General features: G+C 34.5%; 1 protein-coding gene across 1 annotated transcript; it reads right to left on the reverse strand.

The window, feature by feature from the left end:
- Positions 1-627: 627 nt before the first annotated feature.
- Positions 628-6,803, reverse strand: LOC116182154 (lysozyme). The gene is made up of 4 exons (XM_031502655.1): positions 6,482-6,803; positions 1,127-1,215; positions 901-964; positions 628-799 (listed from the first exon to the last, which is right to left on the reverse strand). The coding sequence occupies exons 1-4, from the start codon at positions 6,606-6,608 to the stop codon at positions 672-674; spliced, it is 408 nt and encodes a 135-aa protein (XP_031358515.1). The 5' UTR covers positions 6,609-6,803; the 3' UTR covers positions 628-671.
- Positions 6,804-13,538: the final 6,735 nt, after the last annotated feature.

Genomic DNA, 13,538 nt, shown 5'->3' on the forward strand with positions numbered 1-13,538 from the left:
CGAATTTTTTGTCGCTTATGGTTTAGTTACTATGTACGCTGCCTCCCGGTCTATAGGGTTACACTTGCCGATTTTTTAGATGGCACTTAGGGGTTTATTGTTATTCTCTTAATTGCTTTACACTTCCTTCTTAATACCTACCTGATAACGGTGTTAAAATGAGTTCATATCAAAACGAAGTGAATACAACAAATTTTCTGTAGGTACGTCAACTTTTTCGTCGTTTCGTACTATTTTAAGGGAATGTTTGCAATAAATAACCATAGGAATTACCTCGGATTGTAACTAACATAATTGATGATCCATACTTGAAATCGCTACCTCCCAGAGATCTGAACAGTAAATTTCTGCTGCATTCTGTCAGTCTATCGACATGTGTCCGGCAAAACCGGTAACCAATTCAACTTCACGCGAAAAATGTTCAAATAAAAATTCATTTCCCTCTGGCACAGCTGGGATGACTATTAAAATTCCAATTTCCAACCCTCCTATCGCATCAAAAAATCTATTATCATCCTTATAGACACAGAATGGAGCAGCATCTTTAATGCAAATTGTCGTTTACGACAAACTTGGTGATTTTGCACTCGCACTCGAGGAATTGGCAGTGTGGTACAGAAACAAACAAACGGAAATTGTGGTGTTTATTGATTGTCGTTAATCCAGTAGGTTTAACAGGGCAATGCGATGTTGCGCTGTTTGCAATTTCTCACCCATCCATCCCAAGCCTGAAATCCCATTTCACCTTGCACTTTCTTCGCGCAGGCAGAATCGTCCACTAAATTTTCATTTAATAAATCTAAAAAAGAGCAGTTAAATAAGGTGTGATGACATAAAATTTTAGTGGGCCCTGTAGCTATTTGACAAAAGAACTCTTTTTTAAAGGCCAATTTGCATTACCTTCGCATTTCATGTCACATTTTCCGCCAGTTTTTCCATACTCGCACCATCCTTTGTCGTTGATCTGGAGAGAAAGAGTGAAATGTGTGATCATAAAGTTCAATAAAATTATGTAAATTAGTTTATACAGAGACAAGAAACGTTTCGGCTTCACTTGTTAAGCGCCTCCGTTTTTGTTTTTTATTATTATGGTCCCACTTTCTGCTGACACTTAAAAGTTATTTACCTGAAATAATCCCAAATTTTTGCTTCCGTTGGCTTTCGCGTATACTTTGCTTGTGTCTTTTCCACTTTCGCTTTCAATCATGCAGACCCCTGAAAACAAACATTTTACGTTTAATAAAACAGATAATTTCACGTGTGGTATTTCAGCGACAATTCAATGCGATTATTCAATGACATTTGTCAAACTTCCACCAGTGAAATGACGCGAAATTTTGTCGTATTAACCGGAACATTCTTCTTAGTTTGTTAATCAATTTCGACAACCGACTTATCACCACATCTTTTAATTTAATCACTCATAACGAATTAGCTTGGAACACAAAAGTTCGAATAGAATCAATAGCAAAATGAAAAGCAACTTCCATAATTTATTTTGACGTTTATTGTTGTCATGGAAATACATTCGCGTGGGTAATTATGCTTAATTTTTCTTTTGATTCATTGAATAGTCCTCCGAATACCATTCGTAGTCGAAGTATATTTGTAGATTATTTTTGAGCTGCTGCTCCACTCATGCTAGTTACGCTTTTGATCAGCGTAACTAGCATTCGTGACAGCACCTCAAAAATATTCGACAATACTTCGACTACTTATGGTATTATATATGATTATTAGTAATAATTATTTATGATACAATATTTCACTTTCACAGGACATTTTCCTTTATCGTCGTGTGCAATATTGTAACGGGAGACGTTATAGGTGCACGATTGAGGCATGCATTTTTTTCTTTTGAATAGGTTTAGGTTTTATACCTTTTTGACAATTGAAAATAGTTATGGCATAAATATTCTTATAAATAAGAAATTTAGCATTGCATGCACAACTTATGTTTAAAATATTAAATTTAAAAATATTAATTTTAAAATATTTTTTAAATTGTAATTACTCATATGTCTATTAAAGTCAAACGCATCACGTATAGTAAAAATCAGATGTGCGCATGCGCAGTTTGCGCAATACCAAGTTTTTTATTTACCGATAACCCTATACCTATATTTTTTTAATTTTCACCACGGATGATTTCGATATGCGCATGTGCAGACTGCTGAAACTCAATTTTCTTATCCTACAGATGCTGCTAATAAAGGAAACATATCGCAAGCAGTAAAAAATTAGGTGTGCGCATGCGCAGATTGCGCAATACGAAATTTGTTATTTATAGATCTTATTTATGTATACAGGGTGTCAACGAATCTATTCGACAAGCCATAATTTCTATTAGTATTAGGTGTATCAGAATGAGATTTGGTACAGGTAGATGGTACGTCAAGAGGAGAGTTTTCGCATTCTCTTGCCGCTCACTTCCGGTTTTACCGGAAATGGTCCAGGTTTTGATTTTTTAAATGGAACAACCCTGTATATTTTTACATTTTTTGATTTATGAGACAATTCTGAATCAGAATGTGGTTTTTTGATGCCGAATTGATTTTTTTAGAGCCACTTTTAATATTGCATCTAGGTGGCCATGATCTGACCCAAACTAGGTGAACTTAAGTGATCTCAGAAACTTACAATCGCAAAGTTTTAGTGACTAATATGAGAGACAGAAATAAAACAATTTGGCAAAATTCCATTTTCGTGTCTAACTAGTATTTTCAAATGGCAACCCTTTTTTGACAAACACTTTCCGAAAAAAAGATTTTTTGACGAATCTAACGAGACTAATTTATTTGCGATTGAATTAGAAATAAGAACATTAGTCAAATACTGGATAGTAATTTATTTACTTTTGTCAAGTGTGCCATGGATAGCCATGGTGCATATTATCTGGCAGTAGTTTTCATCAAGTCTCCTTTGGAAACCAAAACACTCATTTTGGTGGTGATAGTGACATACGTTTTATGAACAGACCTAGAAGTTCCTTAAGTTTCTTTAAATTTCAGTTTAATTTTTTGTCAAAATTATGTATACTCAAAGTGAAAAAGTGGACATGTTATTAGTATTTGGATAATGTTATAGAAATTCAAGGAAAGCTGCCGAGTGGTATGCTCACAGATATCCTAATCAGCAACATCCATTCCATCAATATTTTCCGTATGTTGAGAATCGTTTTAGACAAGAAGGAAATCGAGATGCGCAGCAGAGGTTTATCATAAATGAAGAGACTGAGAGATTAACGTTCTTGCCATGGTTGAGGTTGATAAAACAGTTTCTTAAAGAGCAATTAATCAAGAACTTCAGATAAGTCACGAATCAGTAAGAAAAATGCTGAAAAAGCACGGGTATCGATCATTTAAATATCAGATACAACATTTGTATGCTGACGATGGCGAAAGACGGGTAGTGTTTTGCGATTGGCTGCTTTAAAATCATAGAGTTAACCCAAATTGTATCAACTTTATTCTATTTTCCCACGAATCCCGATTTTACAAATAATGGTATGTTCAATAAGCAAAATACTCGGTACTGGGCCCAACAAAATCAACCCGAAATGAGAGAGGGCAATTTTAAAAAAAGGTTTGGCGTCAATGTCTGGGCTGGTATCGGTGGAAACAGAATAGGGCCAATATCAATTAACAGGAGTTAGGTACTTAGGTTTTCTACAAATTGAAATCGAAGATCATCTTTACCTTTAGCAGTTTCACGGTGAATTTACTTCCAACAAGATGGAGCACCGCCTCACAATACCAGAGAAGTTCCTAATTAACAGAACATCTGCAACCAATGGTCCTGTACGGTGAACTGTTTCGATTTCTTTATTTGGGGGTATGTTAAAGAAAGGGCCTACTATGCAAACGCTCTTGAAATCTTAGAAGAAAGTATTCTACAGGCATTTAGAAGTATAACGCCTCAATTGTTACAAAACGCGTGTAGAGAAATAATTGAACGGGCTGAAATGTGTCGTGAACAAGAAGGAATGCACTTTGAACATTTACTAGTGAAATTTTAATAAAATCGGATATTGTAATTTCAAATAATTTCAGTTGAGTTTTTATGAATAGCACGGTATTTATTTCGCAAAGTATAAGAGATCCGAATAGGTTAAATGAGGAACGATTTGCAGTTTCATCACCGTAGTTATTATTATTATTATTAGTGCTAAGTGGAAATACGAAAATTAATCCTCAATAATACGGCCTACTTTAATTTAAGGTCATAGTGATAATATGCCAGTTGTGACATAAACATGTTTTTTTTTATATAGCATCTATAGTTGGAGAAATATTTCAATACTTTTTATAAATAAAAATATCTACTTAGCAAGCCATGAATAATTTTGGAAAAACAAACAATATTCTGAGCAAGGCACACAAAACTGTTAATATTTCTTAATTTACCTTAATTTCCGAAATCCTCATACTATTCATAAAAACTCGCCCAGTATACTACATGACAATATCCTTTGTAGATTTGTAAATTAACCAATATCCTGCTCTCGATAAAGATATGAAATACCATGCAGTTTAAATGTCTGGAGTACTGGAAACGTGCTTTGTTCGGCGTTACAGCACAATCATATGTAGCCACGATCGGTGTTATCTTATCGCCCTTTTATCTTTATAAGGACACATGTCTATTATTTTCAAGTTCATATACAGTATAGTCAAAATGCCATATTCAAAACCATAAAAATTGATTGATGGTTATGACATTTTTGAGCTCGAATTTATAAACCCACGTTCATAATGCAGGGGACAATACAAGACGTCATAGCATTCAATTTTTATATGGAAAAACTGTTTCCAAATATAGCTGAACTCTAATCAAAGACTAAAGGATGTCTATTCGGATTTTACGCGAGTGTGTAAAATGTAACGGGTGGTTAAAATTGTAATTTAAAAAAATCTCAAGCCTGTTCTCATTAATTCCGCCCCGCCGTTGGGCGACAATTGTTGTTCAAAATTAGGACCGAAATGTCCGCTCGTACTAACAATTTTGATTTTACTTCCAAACGATATATAAAAATGAATGGTTACTTTTTTGCAAATTTGTGTCAATGGCTAGCTCTGTACTTAAATTAAAATCGTCGCAAATGCTTCAGACCACTTGATAGACTTGAGAGAATAAAGACAAAAATTTAAATTTCAAAATACATATATTTCAAAATCAAGTTCAGCCTGCATCTACAGCCCTTCGTAATAATCTTTTGCGGCAACTTCCCAACTAAACCTAGCGCTTCCTTAAAAATGGTTACTATCCCCTTTGCTAACAATGCGATAAATTACAGGTGGTTGATTTAACGTCGCCCGCGGCTCAACGCGAGTCTTTTCGCGCTTCGGTACCAATTGCCTCAAGGTTCTCTCCGAACAAGCAACTTCCCACTACTTTTCTTCTGTGAGCGACACCCATTTCGGTGTTTTTCCATCAATAAAAAATAATTATACTTCAGCAATCCGATTCCTTGACAGCCATAAATCGATCCAACGGGGAGTAATTGCTTATTCATCTTGCAAAATCCACGCTTCGTAGCAGCCTCGATAACCACTGGAAAATAAACAAAATCTGTTCTGGAACCTGAACTAATTACGCCACTTCCCACGACTCATCGGCGCCCCACACTTTCAAACGCATTTACAAGACAAGCGCTAGGATTGTGGCTGAATATTCTCGTACGACAGCATCTGCCAGAGATATACCCAAACAACAGATTGCTAACCTTATGCATTGCATGAGTAACACAGTTTCAGAAAAAACGACGATACTTGATCTGTGCCTGCTGAGTTTGTAAGTTTCTTGATAGCTAAGGCTACAAGGCTAGCAGAGACATTTTTGGTTTTAGGAAATAAGAATGGGTTGCTATTCGAGGTTGGCACCGCCTATTTAAAAATTTTAATTAAAATTAACAGTTCTGACACCTATGTAAAACTAGAGAACTAGCGAACTTGCAAATAATGTACAATCATTCATTTCACCGATAAATCTATCTGACAGTTGATCGCCATGGAAACAAATGTATTCACATAGGAAATTATTTATCAAATAAATTCGAGTAAAACAGGAAAGACCGGGTAACTACTTAGTTTGTAATGCAGTCAAGGAAAACCAACTAAATTATATATAGAAAACTTTGCCTCTGGAGAGAATGCAATAGTCATGCTGACTGGCATTTAGATTTCGAAAAATAATCGACTTTATCACATAATATTACCCAAGCCTTGTTAGATAAGCTTTCCTCCACCAAATGGCTTTTCCTTACAAAGAATAATAAAAACGCATGTTTCAGACAGATTCAATTTGTAAGCCCTTTAAAGGAAAAGCGAAGGTAAATAGAATTTTTCCTTTTCAAATACCGCAGCTGATTACAGTATTTAATAATGAGGGATGCACACACAGATTTAGGTAGAATAAGTACGTCACTGATTAAGAAAAATCATTTGTTCTTTGTCGTCTTAATGAACAAAATTCAACTTACACTGCCCTATAAAGGAACGGGGAAAATTTCGAAGGTTGAGCTCCTCCACGAGTCCACATTTTGTAAATATTTTCCCTTCGGCCACCAGGAAACATGCAACGAGCAATAAAAACAGAGCGCACTTCATGGCGTATAACACTAACAAATTCGAATTACGCTGCCGGTTCGCGTCTAGTATCGATGGAAAATTGTGTAACTTTTTTTTCGTGTTGGTATATCCCGGTAGCACCGTTCAGCATGTTATTCAGAAATATTCGTGTAGAGAGACGAGCACGTAAATATCATGGGGAACTGTAATCAGTCAAGGTTGTTTACGCGACGAATGATAATTACAGTGGCATTAACCAATTCATATTTACACAAACTGAATGTTATGTAAATTGCGTCTTTGAATAAACTCTTTGTAACGCGAGTGTCATTTTCCTTAAGCGAAAGAGGTAAAAACCGCACCATCTGCCATTGTTTTTACGTCTCGATAAATATTCATCGAGTTTTAGCGAATGTTATTCAATTATTCAATAGACCTGGCTTTTCTCTGACCTACGAATTGAATTAGAGATGTCCAAATGGCTGCATAAATTTTAGAAGATAAACCGCCGCCGTACGATTTCATTTTCTCTTTTTCCCCTCCACGCAATGACATTACAAAATGAGCTATAGAGAGTGAGTGCATTTTAGGGGAAACTTGAGTCTTACGAAAAAATAGTTTCCCTAAGCAATGACGAACGCTGTCACCTCGAAGAGAATTCACGTTTGTACCTAGACTTTAAAACACTATATTTAAAGTCAATGATATAGTGTTTTAAAGTCAATGCTAAATCCATTAATAATGACAAATTAATAAGGAAAAAAATTTAACCCTCAGTTAATGAAGTTAAACAAAAACTGCATATTTTGCATACTTTACTTTTTTGCACATTGACCTAGAAAATACCCTCTCCATGAATGTTCAGTGTAGGTATTTACACGCTTCTCTCGCTGTGTATATGTCGCAGCTGTTTAATGAAATTGGACATTTCATGAAAAGTCTAGTCATTTATATGAAACTGTAGAACAGTTTACTTTCCAAGACCAAGCGATTGGATTCCCTTCCCATTAGAGATCGATAAATGGTATCCTTATCGATCTAGAAGGGGAAGGGAAATTACCCCACACGTACAAATTTTCAGCGTTTCACTAAATGACTAGGCCTCGGACTAGACTTTTCATGAAATGTCCAATTTCATTAAACGGCTGCGACATATATAATACCCGACACCGCTCCTTCATGACTCGTCCTTTTGAGTTTTGTTCTCTCCTCCTTTACACTTAATTTCACGCCTCTTTTGCAAGTTCTTTGCCCGCCCATATTTCTTCTTCGCGACTTTTTCATGCACTATTTTACGTCGTCAGCTCACCCCTTTACGACCTTTCCTTTCATATATCATTTACTATTCTTTTACGCCGGAGAATTGGTGGATAAGGATTTCACAAAACACTCCTTGGACGTAGATGTGAGTGGTTCCTGTAGTAAATTTGTTCCAAGTATTATACACTTTTTACTATAATAGTACTTTGTTTCGCCAACGGAGGTCGTGCAGATGCTTTACATGGTACTACTAATTCTATCCCTTTTTTCAGCATTGCGCGCAGTTCCACATCCTCCCCTCAGTGAAGTGTTTGCTTCCGTAATTGTTCACATGCAAATTTTTCATCGGTACGCTATTACTTCGTGTCTTACTTTTAAAGCGATTAGTATTTTGGCTTCACCATTTATCCTTGGAGTGGTTTCTCTTTCCTCGGTATTTGTATTGGTTACGAGGGCACGGTTTCCGCAAGAGAAAAAGGCGGTCGCTTCGTATATGAGATTCGGCGAGGCATTTAAGTAAAAATCTGGTGGGGAGAGCAGATCTTACTGGAATATTCGTAGAGAATCTATGCGCTTCGAATGCTACATTTTTCGATCACGTATTGTTTTCTTAGTAAATTTACGTATCGAGATTTATAGATCGCATAAAACGAAATTCTTCACCAAGCTGTCAAGGCGAATCTTGCGAGTTGTGTATGCCATGTTCGAGATCGCGTCAAATTTCATTGTTCATTAAAAATTGAAACCGAAAGCCGTAAAATCGCAGTGTGTGGGAGAATCGTTGGCCTCGCAACCGAAGAATTGTACCACTATTTTTCAACGAATTTATTATCGTGCTGTCTCTTCGATCAAGGCAAATAATAAGCGGTGGTTTTTTAGGGAACAAGGGGACTTCGTCAGGTAGCGACAACTAATAGACGGCTGATATATTTTCAACCGTGAATAGTGCAAACCGCTACCGTATTAATACGTAAGCGAACATGTTCGTTTCGGTGCATTATTGGATTGTGGTGCTCGTATTTAAATAAGTTATTACCACGTAAGCGTTAGGGTCCAAAGTGCAAAATATTGCGTTGCACTATTTTTTGGAGTGGCTACCTAATCTAATTTGATTAGACGAGGTGCTCGTAACATTATAAATAAAATGACAAACCGGTAAAAAGGTTAAAGACAATTAATTAATGTAGATGTTAAGAGGGATTATAATTATGGATATGGAGACATACATAAATTTAATTAATTAATGCTTTCGTTAGCTGCAAACCATATGTAATAGGGATAATTTTGGACATTTCCATACTGCAGAACATGGGTAATTTTAACGTTATATATATAAACCTGCTACCTACATCCATTTATGTTTTATATTTGAAAGAAAGGAAGTAAGCGTAAATGGCATATTTTAGAACTTTTGAGTACTTATATGCATCTTTACAATAAAACATTTTGGATTGTCTGCTTGTTTAGATAAAATTATTTATTTTGGAGCTCCTTACCATAGGTACAATTTCTGTACATAATATACTTTAAGGTAAACTTATCATTACTTACGTGATAATTAAACCAAAAATGCTGTGGTTTCCATTCTTTAATTATTTATTTGAGACACGCAAACACTTTTATATAGAGGATGAATATTTTAATACGAGTGCATTATGTGCTTTTACTTTGATTTGGGCTATTCCATACGCTACATGTTTTATTTAGTTAAATTTTTAAATCACAGTCTTCATTTAAACACAAAAAGGTCCTGATAGCCTAATGAATTTTTGTCAATACCGCCATTTTTTCTTATGTGGTTCAGAGAGAGGCTGATTAAAAAACGGATCGAATCCTTTTAAGCGTTCATGGCAAATTTATTCATTTCGTTGGTTTCATTAATATTAAACTGAAAAACTGCAGACTGGTAACATAACTCAAAAATGCTTTTAACATAAAGTATCGATGTAAAAAAAGTGAAAAAAATCAATACTTATACCAAAAATCATGTAGGTGTCCGATGACATTGAAGACATTGATTTGCTACTGTTTACAATGGGAACTTACATAAATTATTCATATAGTACCTTTCGAGCCACCAAATTTGTATATTTTAAAATGGAAAATAAAAAAGGATGTATGCGGAGGAGACTACATCAGAAAGGTATTGAGGATTAGTCCGTTTCGATAGATCAATACAATGTAAGTATACCTTTTAGTATAATGCAGTTTTGTCTACCTCATACCTGAGATTCATTTAAAATTCTATTTTTATTATTATTTATGCTTCGAGGGGATAAAGTTCTGATTTCGCATTATCCCATGCAATAATTCGGGAAACAACCTCATTGCAATTCTTACTAAAACAGATTAAACTACTTAGGTACAATGGCTGGCGATGTACAGTTACAAAATTAAACTGCGGTCGGTGTAAATTTCCCCCTGATTTCAGTATATTATCCCCCCGTAACGTTTGTCAAAACGTTTTCTTCTTTTCATGTGTATATAATTATTTAAGTTTGGGAATGGAGAGGTAAAACTAAGGGTCATTTAAATTAAATACAAGCGAGCGACCGCGTTTGCGATGTTTTTTAGACGAACGGTCCATACGTTACCTACTTGGTACCTAGACACAAGCCTCGCTCTGATACAGACCGTTTATTTTAACGATTATTGATAATTATTGACTTTCGTTACGAAATTGAGTACAAAGTTTCACGTGCTCATTTACAACAAATTTTTAATTAACACCGAAATAAATCCTTGGTACGAATAGATAAATTTGACATGAGAACTCTTATAGTTAAGTGGCCAAAACGAAAAACGACTCTGTTTCTTAGTTCTAACGGCATTTTATGAGCCATTTTGGCCACATGGTTTTTTAGATGTAAAAAAATGTGCTGAATTCGATTCTGGATGTTGCCAGGCCGAATTTTGCACTAGTTCACAAATACAGCACGATGGCGCCACTATCTATTGTATTGTGTACTATTTAGTATTAAATTGTTTTCCATAATTTATTACTTATATATACGTAAGAGATGGTTAATTACCTTCATAGCTAGTTCGAAAAAATGTAGGAAAATATATCCTGTGGTGATATATAGGGTGTCCCAAAAAAGCTGTGAATTAATTAAATTAGTGTTTTACATTTTCCTCGGCAAATTTTGTTTGTTATTAAATTTTGTGCTTTTTAATAACCGTTGGTAAGTATTTAGGTTTTTTCCAACATATATATAAATATATATAAATAAAAATTGCGTATTTTTTCCAATGAATTCAAGTCTGCATTTAAAAAAACAAAACCACATCGCATTTTTCAGATGATAACAAAAATGTGACTTTGATATGGAACACCCTGTGTATTATTACATAATATGACAGGTTATTAAATTCTTTATAAAACTATAGCAAAAATATTTTAAATAACCAACATTTTTAAATTATTGACGATCTCCTAGGATGTAGAGAGTTTTATAATTTTGCGGTGCCTGTCCATCTGTCCCGAGATCTGTTCACTAGCACGATACCTCGAAAACGAATAGACCGCCGATTATGATGAAATTTTGCATTTGGATTCTTTACCAGAGTTATAGATCGAAGTTCGTGAATTGGCAATGTACGTAAAAAAATAAAGAAGGCCCTTTTGACATCTCCGTTAGTTATAAACCGAATTGCAAACTTTTTTATTTATGAAAGTATTTAAATAAAATTTGATACATAGGCACTTGGAATAAAAGCAAATCTAACACCAGGTTTAAAATTTGGTTTTTCACATGCTATAGCCACTACCTATAGTAATATCTCGAGTAGTATTAAATGGCATTAAATGTACACAGTCACAGTCACAGTTTCAATAACATTTCCAGTTTGTGCGACATTCACCATGATACCTTATCTCAAATATCAGCCGTGCTTCGAAGTTATATGTCACAGTGAAAATGTCACGTTACATCTGCTCTCTTTATTTTTCATGCATAGAATGTAACTTGCAGTTTGTCTACAATTTAATTTTGTTTTTTTTTTTAAATATGAATTTAATTATTCTGTTGTTGTTTAGTTATGTTAAGATTTTGAGTTTTTTGTTGTGTTTCTTTCTTTTTCTTTTTTCTTATTACCTACACTAAATAATTGCGCGTTAACTATTATGTATTGTCCTGTAATTGGAATGTCTGTTCTGTTGGGCAATAAATCTCTATTATTATTATTATTATTAAATGTAAATTAATTACATTAACTTAGAATTATCTACATTAAATTACATTAACTGAATTAACTTGAAATTAACTGCATTTACAGAACATATTAACTACATTAAAAGTTAATTTTAATTCATTAACTACTGTTTGTACACCGAATTAACTAGGTGGTTTACCCCTCGGTTGCCGCCGACACAGTGGAGCGGCGCCACTTGCTACACTCAAATTGTTTATTTACCGCCCGCCAAGTTACAGACTTTATTTACAAAAAATATGATTTCATTTTTTGGGGTAATGTTCAGAAGTAACTTATCTAGAAAACTGTCGGTTTACTTTTTGCATAAATCGTCTTGATCGAGAGTAAAACAATAAAACAGGTTAGCGCAATAATCGGTTCAAAATATCTAATCTTTAAACAGCCGGTATTCAGTTGCTATAAACTTTTTAAAAAAATAGTCCGAACATTTTGTAGATAAAGGTCTAAATTTATAAAATATAAAATTTATATACTTATTATTAATATAAAATTTTATTTTTCAAAAACAACAAATTTTTTAGGCGGACGCTCTTATGGAAATTTACATTGGGTGCAGTGGGTACAGAAGGGCGTAGAGTTGCATCTTCTCATGATGCTGTTGCCGGGGATATTTTGTACCATACATATTGTCTCGCAAATGCGATAAGGGACGCTGAAAAATCGAATGGTCAGACTAGTCCTCCTAAAAACTGGGCTTTAAATAAATTATGGTATGAACTAAAAGTGCACAAATATCTACAAGTGTCTTGGCGACTGCTTCAATCGTAAAACAAGTTGTAAATCAGCATAAGCGCATTTTTGTTAATGCAGGTCAGTATTATATTAGCGAAGTTTAAAATTTTCGATCTCACGAGTAATTTTGGCTGCGTTAAATAATTAATTTTATTTAATTTCAATTGACGGTACGTCTTCATTTTGTAAAACAAATGTAAAACAAATAATAAGTTTTTATACTGGTAGCGCTATCTAACGGTAAAATTATAGCACCTCCGAAACCCATATCGAAATTATTTTCTTCAATTATCGATCTCACAAGTAATCTAACTCAAAATAGACTAGTGCCTGCACATCTACACTATAGCAGAAAGCTTTTAGTGAAAATTTGAAGTCTCTAGCTATTGTAGTTGTGGAGATCTAACGCGGACAGCCGGCCTGCCAGCAATAACGAATATAATAGCGTATTTTTTTCAAAAATGCGCTAAAAAATGAGCAGAATGATGAAGAAATTTAAGTTCCGTTAAAATTTTTGAACGAAATATAGGTAATACTTTTGCCGTCAGAATTATCTCTATATTGTTACCGTGTTGTCTGTATAATGTACCCAATATATGTTTTGCAATTTTCTGTGCCTCCTGTATGTTTTTTTAACACCTCAATCCGAAAAACTATGTAAAATGCGTCTGGCATAAAAATTTATATATTTGGCCGCCATATTGGCCGCCATTTTGAAATTAGCCAAAAATCAGCTTGGAAACATCCGAATTCGGGTTCAGC

This window comes from Photinus pyralis, unplaced genomic scaffold (assembly GCF_008802855.1).
Source record: "Photinus pyralis isolate 1611_PpyrPB1 unplaced genomic scaffold, Ppyr1.3 Ppyr1.4_unclustered_Scaffold4060, whole genome shotgun sequence".
Classification (NCBI taxonomy): domain Eukaryota; kingdom Metazoa; phylum Arthropoda; class Insecta; order Coleoptera; family Lampyridae; genus Photinus; species Photinus pyralis.

Excerpts from the sequence above, each read along its gene's own strand:
- LOC116182154 (XM_031502655.1), bottom strand. The coding sequence starts at position 6,608 with ATGAAGTGCGCTCTGTTTTTATTGCTCGTTGCATGTTTCCTGGTGGCC. Across the intron at positions 1,216-6,481 it reads CCGTTCCTTTATAGGGCAGT|GGGTCTGCATGATTGAAAGC; the intron begins GTAAGTTGAATT and ends GTTTGTTTTCAG. Across the intron at positions 800-900 it reads ATGTGACATGAAATGCGAAG|ATTTATTAAATGAAAATTTA; the intron begins GTAATGCAAATT and ends GCTCTTTTTTAG.